The sequence below is a fragment of the Cygnus atratus genome, chromosome 1, assembly GCF_013377495.2.
Source record: "Cygnus atratus isolate AKBS03 ecotype Queensland, Australia chromosome 1, CAtr_DNAZoo_HiC_assembly, whole genome shotgun sequence".
Classification (NCBI taxonomy): domain Eukaryota; kingdom Metazoa; phylum Chordata; class Aves; order Anseriformes; family Anatidae; genus Cygnus; species Cygnus atratus.
This window is the reverse complement of record NC_066362.1, coordinates 89,681,926-89,701,412: the sequence shown is the minus strand read 5'-3', so window position 1 is coordinate 89,701,412 and position 19,487 is coordinate 89,681,926. Positions and strand designations below refer to the sequence as shown.

General features: G+C 42.0%; 1 protein-coding gene across 1 annotated transcript; it reads left to right on the top strand.

Moving 5' to 3' along the window:
- The first annotated feature begins 222 nt into the window (after positions 1-222).
- Positions 223-19,113, top strand: PLCXD2 (phosphatidylinositol specific phospholipase C X domain containing 2). Its single transcript, XM_035540568.1, has 4 exons — positions 223-373; positions 14,361-14,821; positions 15,976-16,217; positions 18,951-19,113. The coding sequence occupies exons 1-4, from the start codon at positions 223-225 to the stop codon at positions 19,111-19,113; spliced, it is 1,017 nt and encodes a 338-aa protein (XP_035396461.1).
- Positions 19,114-19,487: the final 374 nt, after the last annotated feature.

Sequence of the window (19,487 nt, the reverse complement as noted above, 5' to 3'; positions counted from 1 at the left end):
GTGCCGTGCCGTGCAGGGGCGGGGCGGGCTGCGGGCGGCCAATGGCCGGCTCGGGGCGGCTGTGACGGCGTGTGCCGGGCCGTGCTGGGCCGTGCCGGGCCGCACCTGTTACATAAGGGGCCCGGCGGCGGCTCCGCGCCCTCTCCCCGGCCGCCCCTCGCCGCTGCGGCCCGGCCGGGCCGCGGGCTGCCCGGCGGCGTTTCGGGGCGGCAGCGGCCGGGGATGAGCCCGGCGGCCGGCAAGGAGGGCGCCCGGCGGCGGCGGAGGCGCCGGGCGGCCGCGCCGGGAGCCATGGCGGAGAGCAACGCGGACTGGATGGGCTCGCTGCCGGCGGCGCTGCGCACCTGCCCGCTCTCCAACCTGGCCATCCCAGGTCGGGCGGCGGGACGGACACCGGTTGTGGTTTCGCGGGTCCCCCGCGGTGGGGCTGACGGACGGGCCGGGGGGTGCCGGCTGCTCGGTGCCGCCGGGTTGACTTGGCGTCCCGCGGCGGGGTTGACCTGGCCTCCCAGGCGGACGTGGGTGCTGGATCTCCCGACCCTCTGCTGGGTTTTCTTTCTCCCCTGGGGCTCGGGTTTGAGCATTCCGGCCTTGTGTAGGAGGGCGGTGTGTGGAAATGCTGGCTTTATTTCTCGTCCATTTAATACTTGCTCCATCTGGGAAGGGGGTTGCCCAATCTGGTATCTGGAGTTGCTTGTCTGCCTGAAGTTAACTGTTGTTCCCAAGTAGCTTGCAGCTGGTGCTTGCAGGTGTAGCAGGTAAAACAGTAGAAATCCACTAGATCTACCTACTAGGAACTACCTAGAAACTTGCTGGTTCCTTCATGTGTTGGCCCATGTTGCAGAGATTGAGCAGAAGACATGGCAAAGTCACCTATATGTTCCTACTGCGCCTTAGTGAAGGTTTTGCAGGTATTTGGGCCAAATCTTTTTGGTGTTGTGCTCTGTGCTCTCACTTTAGGCATGGCTGAGGTGTTTGCTTGTGCTTGGGTTTCCTGTGCCTGTTAGCATGAACTGTAATAAACATACAAAAGGCCTGTTTTGAGGAGTTTGCGCCTTGTTTCCTCTGTAGTGCAATTTCCAAGTGGAATGGGGCAGTTGGCTTTGGGATTAAGTGTGTTAATGCTAGGTTTATCCCTGAATAGCCCTTCCTTCAATTAATCCCTAAACTATGACTTGATGCTTTTGCTCTTCTGAAGATAATTAAGAATTGTGCATTGCCTGGGAAGCTTTTCTTGGAAAAATGCAATACCCATTTATTCAAGAATTATGGAAGACGTTTGCCAAGATGCTGTTCAGGTTTGGTTTGATTTTCGAGCAGTTATTTGTGAGTTAGGACTAGTGTGAACTCAATCTGTTGCAAGAAAGGAGGAAGAACTTAATCTTTTGTAAGAACAGCTGTGGGTCTCCAATCCTTTGACCTGCTTCTTTTCATTGGCCTTAAAAAAATAAATAAATAAAAATGAAGTTGGCTGTGACCTTAAGAGGTTCTTTTTAAAGTTTCTCTTAAGGTTTCTCAGGTTGTCAAGCAAAGCTTAAATGCAAGTGAGGGGGCAATGTTGTTTATATTGAATCTAATAGCTGGAGGTTCTAATGACTAGCATGAAAATGATTCAGGTTATAATTCATCATTGAAAATGTCTCTTACAATAGAGCCCATGTATGGCTTGTCCAAGGAAAAAATACAGCATGGCCATCAAGTATGCCTATGTATGATGTTACACTGAAGACACTAAAGCATTGTAATTACTTACTTCTGATTTACTTACATCTGAATTACTGATCTGTCCCCTTTGCCAGCTGAACTTAAAATAACTCCTAGTTGCTGCACAGGGCTTCTAGTTTAAGAAATTGGCAAGTATCATCACTTTCAGTTTAGACAGATCAACTGACAATTGAGCACAACAGATGCTTCTGAAGTTACCTAGGAGTATGGCTGAACTCTGGTTGAAGTGGCAAAAAGGAACTGAGTGTTGCTTGTAGATGTCAGCAGGGAAAATCCTAGGTGTGACTACTGTAGGCAGTTCGTTCTGGTGCTGGATGTTGGATTCTGGTCGCTAGTGGAAGAGGCTTGATTTTGATATTAGTGTTTTAACTTGTCAAAAGCCTTTAGGTACGTTTGTAGAGGACATGGGGAGGTGTATTCTCAGAAACAGTGACTTTCTCTGCTCCGGTGGAGATAGGCAAATGGTATTGAAGCATTTAGAGGAAGGGATATGTTTCTGTTGTTACATGCTGCAGCATCTACTGTATTTCCTGGACTAGAACAGTTCAAAAGGCCTTGTTTTAATAAAATGCAACACCTTTTTCCCACCTGACAGTAGCAAACACACTTCTTGTAGCCCTGTATGTTTGAACAGTGAGGGGGACAGAAAGGAAGTTCAGTGTTCATATCAATTTCAGTCTGGCTGCAGATTTTGAAGCTTCTGGCAGTGGAGTCACCCTCAGTTTTAGTGAATAGTTGAACTTTTTTGTTGCTAGAGCAGCTTAAGGGCTGTGTAACTTTGCAGAAGGTTAAGTGATGGACAGTAGCAGTGTTTGTACAGTACTGGTTGCATGAAGCTTGTAGCAGAGGAACCAAGAAAATGAGTTATTGCTTCAGGAATGCCATGCTGATTTTAAAATCAGTAGTGTTCTTTGGAAAACCTTTCAGTGTGGCTTCATTGTTAGTCAAAGTCGGTGCATTTCTATCCCTTTTCTGCGTAGCCTCCTGTAAGCTGTGAGCAGGATGGAGAACGTGTAATGAGTAGACACTTCAGGATTTTGTATTTATTAATTATAGTTCAGTGATTCTTTCGCTGAAATGCGTTTTTGATGTGTTTGAGAAAGCAGCCTTTATGGGATCCAAGGTGATGTTACTAGCAGCATGCAAGGGAAGGGTTGTACAGAACAGGTTGCAGCTCAGCCATCTGTTTATAGATGCTGAATAGCAATGAAGGCCAATAGTATCTTCAAGAGAAGTGAAAGGTAGGCTTCTGCGCAGATGAGAAGCATGTTCATATGTGCTTAATACCTGTGTGTGCGTCTGACAGACATGGCCTGCTTTTGTCCATGTCTGGATGCATTTGTTTTTACCACAGGAGTGATGGACTCAACTGTTTCTGGATTTTCATTTCCTTCTCTCCTTGCAATCCCTTTTCGTATATAGGAGTAGAAATGCAATTCTTCTGAAGGCACTGGAGCTGTTGAATCCCTAAACATTGCTTTAACTTTAAATAAAGTCAGTTATGAAAACCCTAAAACAATTGTCTGGTATTTTTACCTTATTACACTCTGGATAAATGCAGTATTTGGAGATAACGAAATCTTTTTTTTTTTAAGGGATAAAGTACAGGATGAGACTCTTTGAAATGAAAGAATTGGTCGTATACACAGAAAAGAAATTGCATAGTTTTAAATCAGTCTATGGCATCACAAACAATACAGTCTTAAGTAACTCTCTTGTAGGAAGTTAAGGGTGTCTTGTATGGAATTCTACTTTTTTACTTGTTGCCAACTGTTCTGTCCTTGGAGCTGTTGGTTTTTTGTTGGTTTTAAAGGTAGCTGCAACCTCTGGGAGTCCTTTTCAACCTAAATTAATCTGTTTCCCACAGTCATTGAGAATGTTGTAAAACATGCTACCTGAGGACAGAGAAAGCCATTATGTGTTATTTGCACAATCCTTAGATCCAGCTGCTAACAAGGTGTGTTTAAGATGTATATTTTATTATGTCCACCAGTTTGGTGCTTACATACTGATTTAATTCTGTGCTCAAAACAGAAATATTGAAAAATTTGGAGTCTTCCTCCAGCGCTTATGTGTTTGGACTTCTCTATTGTTTCCTCTGGAAAAAACTATAGACTAAATTCTAAACCAGCACAGTATGATCCAGGAAAAAAAAGATGAGGTTTCATATGCAGTGTGAGAAGGGAAGAAATCTTCTGCAATGAAAAATTGGCAAATATCAAATAACTGAAATGTCGTCAAATTGTATGTATACAGTGTATTCAACAAAATTACCTGCCTTTAACAAGTTGTGACCATATGTGAAATTCAAGAGGTTTTTTTTCTTAATTATATCCAGATTAATCTTCTTTGAATGTAGATTTAAAAACAAACTCTTCAACATCTTGATGGTAAATGTGACCCTTGGCAGGATGTGTACTATTGTATATGTATAGCATTTGTTTAATTTCAAGCTAGTTTGCTTTAAACAAACTTATAAAATAGTGCAAAACTCTGACATTCATTGTTTTGCTTGGTCATCCCTTAATCTGTTCATTTTCCTATTCTCTGTCTAAGAAATGGGATAAGAGAAAACTGTGATACTGCCAGTGGTCTGTTTTCTAAGTAAACTAGCTCTTTAAAGAATTTGCTGGGGAAGCCCAACTTGTTTCTTGCTTGTTCTTGCATGCTAGTAATTCACTGAACTGTGGCATGATCTATTTGTACTGTTTTGTTTTGAGTACTTGACTTTCTAAGCAATTTTTGCACCATCATAACCAACTACTGTTAGAGCTGGAGGAGTCTCTGCTACTGATAGATGCAGCACAGCCTTCCAGTTTCATCATGCTTTTATGTGGCCACCTGTATTAGAAGAGGTAAAACACATTTTGTGTGTCAAGATCTGCCTTCTGAGACCATGATATGCTGTTTTCTTTAGACAGCGAAGCAATCTACCTGATGTTAGCAGCATTCATTGAGTCTTCTGTTAGTCCAGCCTTGGATGTTCTGGATGAAGATGATGAGCAGAGTAGTAGCCATTCTATTTTCCTTTAGGCATTGGTGGTAATGTATTTACTTAATCCTGTCTGGTTTATTCAGTGTTCAAATAATCAAGAGCAATGTCATACCAAGTAGGCATACTTGGAATTTTTGTTCAAAGTATATTAATGGGGATTAATTGCTCATTCTGGTCAAGGTGATTAGCTGTGGGTTTTTTTTTCCCACCCAGTTCTGATCTTCTTTCCCTTATCTTCTAGAGGAAATTTATGGTAGGGATCTACGCGTGTATGTAAGAGTAGGCAAGCCCTTTCTTGCAGGAGCACCAAGAATAATTATGGGGACTGTTTCATAATCTAGCCAAGGCAGCCAAATGCTTCTCTTCTCCCCTGCCTTCATTCTTATGCTCCTTCCATGTCCTGTCCACCTCCTTTAAAAAAAAAAAAAAAAAACAGGACTCATTTTGGCTTACTTCTTTCCATTGGTATGTGTTTAGACAGTGTGAATGAGTGCCTTCAGAAAGCCAGCCTGATGGAAAAACTTGTCTGTATTGATGGTGATGATGGTTTGGGGGGATTTTTTTGGAGGACCTGGTTCCTGCCAGAAAAGCTTTCCAGGACAGCTGCTCCTGTGGTTAGACAAACCCTGGGGCAAGTGCTGGAGCATGCAGCTGTCATGAGGTAATGAGGAGAACCTGATATGTCATGGTGCTACAGATATAAGCAGGAAAAGAACAGGTTCAGTGGCTGCATCTAGAAAGCATAGGTAACAGTTTTCTTTCATGTAACTTTGGTGAGACACCTGCTATTGAGGAAAAATTAAGCCTAGGAACCTACTTGAATCTGAAGTAATTTCAATTTGAACCTCTGGAGAATAGAAATAGGAGGAAAAAAATAGAAAAAAGTAAAACACTTCAGCACTTCAAAATGTGGGATAGAAAAAGTCAGTTCACACCAATGTTCTTGTCCTACACTAAGATTTTGTCATTCTTGAAATAGAATGCTTCAGTGTTGTAGGTAAAACTTCAGTGTTTCAAATCAACCTTAGATATATAAAAGCTTTTGCCACCAAAAGTCAGTTTTTGAGATACAAATTTGTACAGAGCTGTATGTAATGGTAGACAGGGTGTGCTGCAGGATTGGGGCGTGCAAGTAGTCTGCCTCTCAGGGGAGAAATAGAGCAGCTCTTCAGTAATTGCTTTCGGCAGTGCACAGAGCCTTTTTTGTCATCTCACAGGGATCCCAGCTGGTATATTAGCCCTTCCTGTGAATGCCTGCGAGAGGATAGCCAGGATGTCATTTCAGAGCAATGCAGAGCAATTACAGCGTGGCTCAGTTCATGCCTGCATCACGCTGGCTGATGGGTGGAGAATTGCCCCAAGGATGCTAGGCTGTGGGTAGGTAGAGCTGACTGAAGAGCTGAGTTTTAAATTTCCAAAGTGTTTTTTTTAACACAAAATAACCTTGGCTCAAATGTGGCTAAAACAACTTCAACTGGGGAGTTGAAACAATTGTTGAAATGTCTTTGTTCCTTGCTGATATCTGGGGAGAGATGTGTCCTTGGCCTCCTTACTCCTTACCTGGAATGGTAAACCTCAGTTTGTTGCTCCAAGTTGTAGCACTAGTGAAGCTGCTTGATCCTCTCTACAACATGTGCTTCTTTAATTAAATACCTTTCTAGCACCTTCTAATTGAATAAACTTCCATAGTTATTTCCTGGGTGTGTCAGTACAAGTGTGGCTAAAGCTTTTGGTACAACAACATGCCTGTTTCCACCTTCTGTCGAAAGGTCACCCCCAGAATCCTGAGGCAGAAACCTGATGCTTTTGATGGGAATGATCAAAGCCCTACAAAATGATCAGCCCTGGAGAAGGGAGCTTCATGGTCACAGCCAGCTGGCAGCCTTGATGGCGAGTGGCCTGACAGGCTGAGCCTGCAGCTCAGTCCCAACGAGTCGCAGGCTGCATGGTGGGTGTGCTGATGAGATCCATCCTGGCCTGCTCCCCATAGTGACAAGCTGCTGGGGGTGACCCTGTTGTGCCACAGCACAGCCACCAGGGTGCCGGGGCCTTGCTGTGCTCATGTGCTGGGCATGTAAGGAGTACCTGAGATGGTGGGGCCCTGTGTGGTTGCTGCCATCACCTCACCCACTGGCGCAGGCCAGCTCCACTGTCCCAAGTGGTTACTGAAAGTCCTGTGGGCAGCCTGCCTTTAGCTGGCCAAGCTGAATTAGTGATTCATAGAAGAAAATGAAGCAACAGCCCTTTCTAATTTAAAACTGGCCATATTAAGAGACATGATCTCTTTTTCTCTTTGCCTGCATGACCCTGAGGCAAGCTGCTGAACTTGCTAATGCTTTGGTCATGTTGTATCTTTGTTCCTCTACTGGTGTGTGATGTGGACATGCCTCCTGAGGGGAGAAGCAGTGGTGAGCTTGAGACTGCATCCCCTTTCCAAACAGTACTCCTTTGGAGCCCTAATTAAAGGGATCATTGAATCAGCTGAACTGGCCATCTGTTGGATTAAAGCTCAAAGAGGAAATGGGAGGTTAATGTTCTGATTCACCAAGCTTTATTTTCATTTTCAGTTTAATTGGCACTTGTCCATCAATGAGGACATAACCATTCGAAGAAAACATCTGCATGGCTATGATTTATAAATACAGGATTTTCAGAATGAACCTGTCTTGAAATGACAAGTGACTTCCTTATGTTGGTCTTTTAAATCATTGTAGAAGCTAGTTCCAGCTGTTAGTAGAGAGGCTATTCATCTCTCTGGACCACTGTACTAATGAGAACATGAGAAGTTATTCTGTTATTTTCAAGTAACCAAGTCTTCCCTTGCACATCCCTAGTTAAAGAATTGGTGTGGCATATGGTGAAATAACTGTCCTGAACCTATACATAAGTTCTGCTAAAAAGCAAGTCTGGGGTCTTAGGTTTTTCCTCTTAGTGGACCATGGTTGTCTGCTTAGCCCAAACCAAATTGTTCTGCATGCTTTTTTTTTTTCCCCAGACAGCATATAAAGCTTGTGGTTGTTTCTTTTGTAAGCCAACTTTTTTTTTATTGACATTTATTCCCTAGAGAGTGACTTCGCTGCTTGGCAAATGAATGCAGACCATGCTCAAGTTTTATTTCAAACAGAAGATCAATTTCAAAGTCAATATAAATGTTTGTTGCTCTCCTTCAATATTGTGTGGAAGTTCCAGTTTGCCTGCTGTTCCAGAAAAGATTTAAAAAGAGGAAGAAATTACTGTGTGATGAAAACAAGAAAAAATTTCCAGAGAGCCTTCTCTGGGGAGAATGGCAGCCCTTGATCTACACATTACTGTGTAGTCACAAAAGAGGAATATAGGAATCTAATTGAGCTCTTTCTGTTCAGAGCAGGAGTGTCTGTTGAGGCTTTGAGATGGTAGAAAGGTACTGTCCCTTTCTGCTTTCCCAATACAGACAGTTGAGGTTACCAGTGATAAATGGGAAGTCATTGCTAAATTGCACAAAACGTAAGGAAGATAAGTCAAATCAGTGCCAAATGGATTTTTTTCTGGCTTGCCGGAAAAGCAAACAAACATGCAATAGTGCTTTTGGGATGGCCTTAAGCAGTTTCTCTTACACCTTCTGCTCCCTGCCCAGCTCTGCCTCCCAGCCTGAAAGGGCTGGGGTTGGAGGAAGTGACAGTAATCCTTTGACAGGGAGAGGAAGTTTTCCTAAGAGGATTTGGTCTGTACTGTGCTTTGTCCTCTCTGAGACCACGTTAATAATATCTAAAGGATTCTAGGATTCTGTTCAAATATAAATATACTTATCTAAGTAGTGTTAGATTACTAATTATCAATAGGATGCTTGTTATTCCTGCCTCTTCTCCTTTTGCTGGGCAAGTTAAAGTGAACTGTTCAATTTGTTTTTCATTAGCGAAGAGCTGTTAAGATGTTAATCTTTTGATTAGAAAATCTGGATTGTTAATGACCTGAATCCCGAGGACTTCTGGGCTCTGTGAGGCACTTCTCTTCATCCCATTTTCCCTCAATTCTGGCACACGTAGGACATCTGGTTTATAAGAACATTTGTGGGCCTTAGCTTGCTAGTGTTTTCATCCTGTGTTTTTTGGAACTTGATTGCCTTGCTTTTAAGTGTCTTGGCTACGTAATGTTTGCTATTCTATGTCATCTGTGGTGTTTTGTAATATATGGGGAATGTACTTTGTAGAGGGAGACAGCAAAGCTTGCTTTAAGAAGTCTGGCATCAGCTACAGCTAGGGTGATTCTTTGCCCATAAATGACCCTGTAATGCTTCTAATGGGTTGGTACAGTAAGTTGACCTTGCTGCTTAGGAATGTTTAACATTACACGGGAGGTTTTCTGGCGTTTTTCATCATGTTAATATTTCATTGATGTGAAGATCAAAACAAATTACCCCAGTCCAGTTAAACTCTGACAATGCATTCTCCTGCTCTTTTGCTTTCATTATTGTTTCTTCCCTGGCCAGATTTTTGCAGTAAGTGTCTTCAACTGCAGCATCATTACTAGTCCACAGGCTTGCAACCAGGGAAACTAGTGTTAAAATTGTCAATATGGTTTAAAATAAACAGTGTTTTTTGTCTTGTTTTCAAGTAACTGGCAGCGTGCAAGTAGTATATCCTTTTCTGGAAGGTCTCTGCATTTTGTGTGTCATGTATTCATACTTGTAAATTTACCTTTAAGGCATGTTAAAAGCTTGTAAAAGGATGCCATGGGTTGGTGATGTGCTGCTGAATCCTATCCCTGCACTGCAAGTGTATGTGGAGAAAGTACTGATGTGGAAACGGAAGAAGATAATGTAGAAATATAGCTAGTAACTGTTGAAATTCAAGGCTTAATGACATCTTGTTGATTAATGTCACTTGTTTGAGCTACACCATGGGTTAATTAGACTATCTGTGGCCAAGTAGCATGACAAATAGACACTGGGAAGTTAGGCTTGGCTACAGATGCGATGATGAAAGACTGCTTTCTAACAATTAGCACAAACACTTCAGCAGAAAAGTCATCCTGAACACTGAAATACAATCTATTTAACATACAAATTGAATTGAGTAGCTATCTGTTTAACATACAATTAACTTGGGAAATTAGTGTAAGGAGAATAAAAAGGGATTTAAAGATATGCATAGAAGTTAATCCACAGTTGCACTTGCTAGGATAAAACTAAGAGGGCTATCCATCATTTTAACAATCTGGTGTCTGGAAGATACCTCTTTAATACTATTCTAACCATGTCATAGCCTTTGATAGTTAAATAGATGGGTATCTGATGTGACTGCTTTTCTTGAAGCTTCCAGTCTTTGTCAGATAGAATAAATTAAACCCAAACAGAGCAGCAGCTCTCTTACCCTGTTGTAGGAGCTGCCAGCGGACTTGCAGTTCTTTTTTTTTTTGTTCCTGTTTTGAATGTACAGACACTTTAATGCTTAAATTTAATGTATTGGTTGGTAAGCTTGCTTCTGTGTGCTGCACATCTTTGGCCTGTTAGAAGCAAAATGGGAAATCATCCCTTATTTACTACCTGTGCTTAGCTTGGTTTCTGGAAGGTGAGCACAAGATTGGTGCTGTATCACTGCAAACCTTCCTGAGCTGCTTCAGTCCGAACGCTAATCCATCGTCACGTACAGTGACTCCCCTTGAGTGACTTCAGCATGCTGCATGTGCAAGAAGTTGGCCTTTGAAGCAATTTGGAGTGGGGGATTTGGTGTCTGTCCACCTAAACGACAGCTGTAGACATGTTTCTTGACTCTTCTTTGTTTTCTGATTTATTGGTCTAAGACGGAAGTAGGGAGCACCTGGGTTTGTTGGTTGCTTTGTTCACAATCTCACAATCAGCAGTTTTAAGGAATGGATTTATTGAATCAATAACAGGGTGTAATGTATATTTAATATCTCGGCTATCATCTGAAATGCTTTGCTGATGTGACTTCTCAAGCTTTCTTGAAGTGGTCAGTATAATTTGGAGAGATACACACCGTGTGGGCAGAACGTAGACTACAAAAGACTTCTTGTGCATAGAGAAGAGTTGTCTGCATGCCACAGTAAGAGCTCGATTCTTGCTCTGCTCAACATCTGACATCCCCTTTGATGTTGTACAAATTACAGCATCGGGACATCTTATTATATCCTTGGAGTAGACCTTAGTTGAGAATGTGGTTAGCAGCTCTAACGAAACTGAGCTCCTTACAAAATGGAGGTGTTGTGCTCTGTGTTTCTGGTGTAGGCTTTGCCTTTTAAATTGTTTAGGATTGGTGTTTTTACACTATGCTTTTTCAGGGAGAAATGATGCTGGAACAGCAAGCAGCCTGGCTCATGGCATGGCTACAGAATGGTTCGGTGCCCCCTGGAGCTCAGGTGTAGAGAGAAGGAGAGCAGGGATTAATTTGACATTATGATATGATTAGCTTAGCATGTAGTTTAACGCTACAGCTAAGCTATATTAAAAGCCAGTGGCTCAGCTGGTAACATAACCCAATGATCTTAAATTAAAGAAGGGCCTGGCAGATGATGTGAATCCCTGCTTACTTCTCATCCCAACCAGTATCCAGTACTGTCGCTTCAGGTTTTCAGTTCACACTTTTCTGTAACTGAACTAAAAATGCTTCATGCCTGGCCTAGATACTTCTCACAGTCGGTGGCTAGCCTCCTCTAAATGGCGACTGAAGAACCTGAACTCCTGCCGTGTCTTCCCAGCCTCAAGATAGATGGTGCTGCCCTGTGCTGCTCAGGAGGTGGTCCTCTATCCAGAAGGACAGCTTGTTTGTTAGATGCTCCACCTCAGGTTCTAACTTGGTTATTTGTGTATGTGTCTTGACTTCACTGTAAATAAGTCCTATTTACTGGATTATTATTTTTTTTGAGGAGCTTCAGTGCAGGAGATTTAAGGATCTTCTCAAACGAGCAGCATGTCACATAGTTCAAGTTCTCAAATAGCTGCAGTACTGAGGAGCTCAGTTCTTAAAGTAGTGTTGAAAAAGCTGCACTGTGCAATTGGCTCTTTTTTGTTGCTTTTTACGGTTATAAGTAGAATATAAATAGAATGGTATGCAATAGCGCAAGGAGGAATTTGCTTTTTGTATCTTTAAATGTGACTTAAGTGTGGCAATCTGCAATGGAAAGAAGCTTTTGTAGCTATAAGAATATATGATCAGACTTCAGAAAACAAACTGTTTCTTTGCTGAGATTTGCTTAGACAACTCTGTAAGAGTTGACGACAACAACATATTTGATGTCATGTAAAATTGTCATTCCTTTCCTTCATAAGGCATATCTATCAGACAGTGACAGTGGCAGAGGGGGCAGAGCAGTGAGTGACTTCTCCAGCCAGAATCCTCTGGAGGCTGTTGTAGAGTCTCACTTAGAAAAGAGCTGTAAGAAACGCTTTCTTTTCGTTGTAACATAGTAAGCAAATTTCTACAGGGACTTAAGTAAAGGAAGAAATTAAAATGAATTAAGAACTTGAAATAAGAAAAGTGCCAAGTGATTTAGTCAGAGGCATAATGCAATTATGCCCTGTGCAAATGAAGTCTATTTTTCAAATGCTGCAGAAGACTGAAAGGCTCGTTCTGCTGTGCAGGGGGGTATATGAAACACGAACGTCTGTGAATTGCAGCTTCCACTATAAGTAAGCCTTTATATGGCATCTTCTGAAATGTCTTCGTTAGATGCCTAATCCTGTATTAGTAGCGTAGTTTTTGTTCTGTTACGCATTTGGGGGTGTAAAAAACTGGCACTTGAAAACTGACAGCTACCTTTTGATGTGGTTTATTGTGACAGGTACCTAAATAGTTTCAGCTGACACCTTTTTAAAACAGCTTTTCTGTTACTTGTCACTTGTTTCTTTATGGCTGAATGGAAAGCCACGTAAGAAATATGCTTTTACAGACTGGGAATAATACATGAGGAGTCAATTAGGAATTATTTTTTAAGTATTCATTGTAAAGCCTGAAAACTAAACTTCACAGTTCCTTTTGAGAACTTTCAAACTAGTTGAAATTCATGCAGAAAGAGCGCATTTCAGCTTGTAGTGAACTGATGTTTGGTTTGCCCCTAGTCTCCTCCACTACCTGGATTAAAAAATCCAGTCAAGGTAATCCAATTGAGATCATAATCTTATTTACAGCTCTGACCTTGCATAGCAGAAAATGCATCAGTCTTCAGGTGGACACTTGTGCCACAAGCAAAAGGTTTAGGTAAAGGAGTCTATGAAGGCACCAACTGTTGTCTTAATCTAAAACTGTCATTAGGATTTTTTCCAGAGTTGCAGACTGAGGTAGAGGAGGAAATTCTGGAAAAATACGTTCACAGGAGCAGGGACAAGAGCCCTGGTCCATGCAGGACAGGAGGTTGCAGGCAGCATGGTGTAGTGCTACTGTAGCCCTGAGGCAGCTGGAAGAGGAGTTGATTGTGGCAGCAGGGGGTGAAGATGCGTTCCCGGCACTGCAGCCAAGTGGGCATGCAGGGAGCAGGTGGGGTTTGGCTCCATGGGAAAGCTGTTAGCTGCTGTCCTGAAGATAAAAGGGGAAGCAAGGGTGTTAGAGATCCTGTATATTTTTTTTCTGGCTGAGGCTTCACAGAAAACTCACACCTGGACCAGTTGCAGCTTCTTGGCCAGAATGGTGCCTGGAGTAAACGGTTAGAAATCCCTGGTCAACACCAGTCTGGGGTAGCTCAGCCTCTGCCCATCATTTGCTTTTGGCTGCCCTGATGCAAAGCAAACTAACTGGGCAGTCTTTACTCTGTCACTGACTTGACTCAGCTAGGGATATTTCTTTGTCTCTGAAGCTCTTATTTTGGAGGGGTTTGATACTTGTCAGCTTTGTTTTTTAATCACTATTGATTTTTGAGTTGGAGGGGTTTTCCTAGTAAGCACAAATTTTATACTGCAGGTGCAGTTTCTTTGCCAGGCTGCAAGTTGTGTTCCAGGCACTGACAAATTGAATCATTGGTTTCCTTTTTGATAAATTTTCTATTCATCATATGTGGTCACTGCAAGGCACTGCCAGGTTGAACAGAAGTTCATGAGCTTGATCAACCTGTGTGGTGTCTAACAACACAGTAACTGGTATTACCTTGTACTCAGTTGCTTGACCTCTAAGTTAAACCAGTCTTTGGGCACTCAGACTACTGTTCATTTACTGTCTTGGTGCTAAACTGAGGCATGGTGAAGCACATGTGTACGTATCCCTCTGTACTTGTATTAGGTCATGATTGGATATACCAGGCAGAATGAAAATTAAGTCAGAGCGTCTATTTCAGCTTTCTTTCAGTGAAGTTGGAGTCCCATCTTAAACCAAAGCTTTCCCAGAGTCTGGTAGATCCCTGGAGGCAGCTTGACGGCTTATAAATGGAGAAGGGAGTTTGGAAGCAAATGTGCCTTTATCACTGATATTTATGGTTATGATTTTCAGAGTGCTTTTGCGTTTGCTATTCACACAAGAACACAGTTCAAACTCTGAGAACCTTAAGCATTGTTTTTGTTCAGTTGGGGAAAACTGAAGCGCGAAAGGATAGTCTGAAGACCCACAGTTCTTCTGTGGCCTTGTCATGCAGTTATGACCTCTTTCACTTTACAAGGGGTGAGTCTGTTGGAGAGTCCAAGTTTTTTCTAAAACTCACTATTTTTCGCTGCTTCTTCCAGGGTCACATGATTCTTTCAGCTACTGGGTAGATGAGAAATCTCCTGTGGGACCAGACCAAGCCACAGCCATCAAACGCTTGGCCAAAATTTCTTTGGTTAAAAAGATTATGAAGAAATGGTCAGTGACTCAGAATCTGACTTTCAAAGAGCAGCTGGAAGGTGGGATCCGTTACTTCGATCTTCGCGTATCTTCCAAACCTGGGGAAATAGGCCATGAGATCTACTTCATACATGGTTTGTTTGGCATCAAAGTGGGGGATGGACTGATGGAGATTAACACCTTTCTTGACCAGCACCCCAAGGAAGTCATCTTCTTGGATTTCAACCACTTCTATGCCATGGATGACGGCCATCACTTCTTCTTGATCAACAGGATCCGCTCAGCATTTGGATCCAAACTTTGTTCCGTTGAGTGTGTAGAATATGTGACGTTACAGTACATGTGGGAGAAGAAGCATCAGGTGGGTGAAGGATGATCTATCATGTTTTTCAAACCCGAAAGGTTGAGTGAAATAGGCTGAGTGGGGTTCCCTCTCAGTGGTATTGGCCCAAGGACACTGCTGGTGGCTAATTTAAAGCCTTCTAGAGACTCCTTGATGTAGCATCTATGTGCATGGTATAGTTAGATTGTGTCCTGCTTCTAAGCACGTTCCTTAAATAATTCAATGACAGTGCTCTTGGGGTCTTGTGCTCCTTATCAATGGTTTTCTTTTCTGAAGGAACTTGTGCTGACTTTAGTTAAGGATATGATAAACTGTCGTCTTTGTGAATTTAAAGCATGTAAGCTCTATCATGACTAGGAGAGGCTATAGAACTTCCTACCTTCTTTATGGTCATCCAAATCTATAGTGGCAGGACTCTTATCACAGATTATTCTCTATGGTAACTGCTCACGTGTACATGAAGACTAAGAAAACAGGATTTCAGTGACAGCACAATTCTTATACTATAAAATAGGTGGCAATTTGAGGAATTCCTCTGAATTGGTGCCGTCTGCTTAGTGATTTGCCTCACAAGTCTGCTAGGGTCCAAAAAAGAATCACTTGTAAGGTTGGTTGGTAAGTGTTGCACCTTTGTGCTGACCTATAGAGAACCACCTTAGACAGTATAAAATACTGACCTCTGATTTAGAGGAGGCTTTGCTGAAAGAAAGGCTGACTTCAATAACAGTAAGTGAGAGTAAAATGCTGGATGGCCTGGTGTGCTTTAGCCATTTAGGAGTGATGTAGGAGACAGCAAGATAGCTAAAGTCGTTAACTTCGATGGTTATGGTCTCTGACAGTGCTTAGACATGCTTTCAAGTGAGATGCTTGGAATGACATGACACTATGCTCCTGGCCACTCTTTCATTTTAAGCCGATGACCTGTAAAGCCCGAAGCAATCCTGTCCTCATAGCTAATCCAAATGATCTCCATCCCTTGTTGGTAAATTTCTTGGCAGTCATGACTCAGGAGGAATTACTTTTTTTTTTTTTGCTTAATCCTCGTTTTACTGCTATGCTAGTTCTAGTAGTAACGCATAAGCATTAACCAATGCTCCATGCTGTTTATAAATAAAATAGTTAAGAACTGTCTTTCGATAACCATCTTCTCTACTTTTTCTTGTTTCTGTTAGGTTCTTATTTTCTACCACTACCCTTTGTGTCGGGAATTTCCCTTTCTATGGCCAGGGAATAAAATGCCAGCACCATGGGCTAATACAACCAACGTGCACAAACTCCTACAGTTCCTGGAGACCACTCTTGAAGAACGAAGTCGTTACGGGACTTTCCACGTTTCTCAAGCAATTCTTACTCCTCGAGTGAAAACTATTGCACGACATCTAATCCGTGGTCTGAAGAACACACTTGTTCATAGGTAAGGACTTGCCTTGATTGTTTGTTCTTTACTTAAAACATTTCATGTTGAAGTGGCACTGAGGAAACTGTAATGTTTGCCTAAAAGTAAGATTTGCTGGCCTTCTAGAGAGCATGCAGTTGTGCTTCATTACCATTGCGGGGGTCAGATATCTGCAGTCATTAAAAATCATGACATATTAAAAAAAAAATAGAAATTTAAATGCGCATATATATATTGTAAGCACAGGTTTGCTTTTTGGTAACTGGAGCTTTTTGAGTGTTATTCCATAAAATGTGGACTGCACCTGGTGTTTCCAACTTAAAACTTGAATTTGGGGCTTGGGGGAGGAAATTGTACTACAGGAGAAAATGCATGTCTCTTGCAGGCTCAGTTTTGCATTCGTCTGTACAAGTCCGATTCCTATCATGACCCAAGTTGTTTGACATGGGGCAGTAATTTATCTCAGGGGTTTTACCAAAAATTAAATGAACAGTTTGACTTGGCTTTTACCATTGACCATTGTACAACTTCCTTATTAGTAAGATAATTAGAAAAGAGTTTGGCTGTATGTAGTGCAGAGTGCCAGTAACTTTTGATAGCGTTAACAGCATAAACAGGACAGGGTCTATGTGGTTTCTCTTTACCGTATTACCTTGTAGCCTGTTGGCCAAAACTTAGCAAAACTCTAACAGTCCTGGTAGGATCCAGTCTCCTGTCTTGGTGTTTAATAGTGCCTGTTTTGATGTCACTAGCAAATTATCTTCCAACAATGATATTAAGTTCTAAATTACACTTGTGTAGGTGGGCACAACCGCCTTAATGGGCTCTGTTGTGACTGTCATTGTAATTATCTTGGCAACTGAGCTTCATAGAAAGCACTGAGATAAACACCCACCCATGTCTATAGCAGCCAGTTCATGTTGCCTTTTTGGGTGAATTATTGTTCATTTTAGCAGCAATTACAGTATGGTTGTTTTGAGACAAAAGTCAGTGTCACTGCTTTTCTTAAAAATTCTTTCTAAAAAGAGCAAGTATTGTGGATTTACAATCACACAAGCTGCTGACAAAAATAAGGAAATTCCACGCAAAGCATAAGTCATGGAGGTTTCAGTCTCCTTCCTGTTTAGAGACATGAGTCTAGAGAGATAATTAAATGTGCAAGGTATTTGCCACAATATATTCAGGTACCCTCTTCGGCTTGTTCTTGGCTCATACCAGTGTGTTCAGCATTAAACGCTAGATGGTGCTCAGGTGCTTTCAGACTGGTGCTTGCTGCCACAAGTTGCACAAATGTAAATACATGTGGTTCGTGGGAATACTTAACAGAGACTATAGATATCTTATTACCTAGGAGCTGTGTGCTTAATGTACTGCTGTCTCATGACTAAAAGTCAGCAAGATCACACTGAATTTTCTATTTTTAAACTGGTAAAGAATCTAATTTAATGGAATGAGTGAGCAGTATTGTTTCAAGTGGTTTTCTTTTGGCACCAACCTAGACTTTTAGCCACTGAGAAGCTGGAAGCCTTGCTTAGCTCGATCCCTTCCTTTCCCATCCCATCCGCTTGTTACCACTTTAAAACTGAAAGCTTAAAATGGAGGCCATGGTCTGCTAAAGCATGATTTCTGCTGTGCATTTATCCATGGAGGCTAATTTGTGTGCGCTCATCTGCCTTGGCAATTATGTAGATATCTGCTTTCTCATACAGAAACTTTGCCCAAGTATAAATATTGAAGTGTTCCTGAGCTCTTTCTAAAGGAGAAATGTGCAACATTGGCATTCGGCTGACAAAAGTCTGTATTGCCACTTAGTACAAGCAGCAGCTCTTCCTTTACTTTTCCTTCTTCTTTTGGTTCTTGAGAAGTTGTTGTTTGTTTTTTTCTGGAGCAAGAGCTGTGAGGTGTTTCAGTTTTATCCCTGTGCTGTTAGCTAATCCTTGTGCCTGCTGTTTTCCTGTTTAATGTATGCATATTACAGCACTGATTTAAATAATTGTTATACTTAGTCATTTGTCTTTGTGCTGAAAACCCTGGGGTTTGAATATTAGAGTACAAAAGAACTTGCGCAGACTCCTGACTTGCACTCTGTCCAAGAAATAACTGAAATTTCTCTCCACTGCAGAGCTGAAACAATTCCTGGCACGTTTTGCCCTTCCACAGTTGCAATAATGTGTGGTGGGATGCTCAGCTGGAGCTGAGCTCCAGAGGGCTGGACTCAGCTTTGTTTTCCGTCATCCTGTTGTTCTGGGTGGGTCTGGAGGCTGAAAGGTGTTCGGTAGACATGCCCTGTGTGCTGCCCCCAACAGCTTCTTTCCTGCATGCCCTAAGGCAAAGGTGGGCATGGGGACACCTTGGGCCACAGAGAGCTTTGTCTTGTGCCATCCTGAAGTCTAAGATAATAAGCTTCTGGTGCGAATTGCAAGGACAAACAAACTAGGATTGAAACCATTGTAGTGCAGCATTAACTCCTGAAGCACAGTCTGCAAGGTGAAAATGAAGCTGACAAACTTTATTTTGTCTACCTGATAGTTTGGATTGATGACTGACCAATATTCCTATTGCACAGCTAATGACAGTGCACTATGTTAAACACTTTTCTCATCATCCTGATTATGTTTTTGGGTGGAAGTGAAGACCCAATCACAAATGTGAGATAACATAACTTGCAAACAGCATGCTGTATACAAAATAAGTAAAGTGTTTATAAAGGAGAATGTCTCAATGTTTAATCTTCTCTTTTATTTTCTTCAGGAACCTGCCCATGATTTTGAATTGGGTGAAAGCACAGAAGCCAGGTGTTATGGGTGTGAACATAATTACATCGGACTTTGTGGAGCTGGTTGACTTTGCTGCTACAGTTATTGCATTAAATGACCTTCTTCTAGAAGAGGATGAATCTACATCTAAATCCTGATGTGTCCCACTTGTACTCCTCAGTGAACGTCTTTGAGCTATGCTAAACATTAAGTGAAACCTACTGTAATCTTGATTTCAAACAAAGTTTTGTAGAGGAGTTGTGGTTAAAAATCATACACAGAAGGTTTGCTTCTCTCGGGGGGTGTGTGGATCTGAGTGGAACACAGAGTACTGTCTGAGTGCTGCTGCATGGCTTTTTGTGGCTACATGTTTGACTAAGTTATGCACACATCTGCTGCAGTACAGAGTGTTGTTTCCCTGCCAACAAGAGGCTGGCCTCTGAAGCAGATGTACCCAATTATTGTATGTGTCTCCCTGGTGACTAGACTCACCGTGTCTTCCTGTATGCATCCTGCTTATTTCTCAACTCAA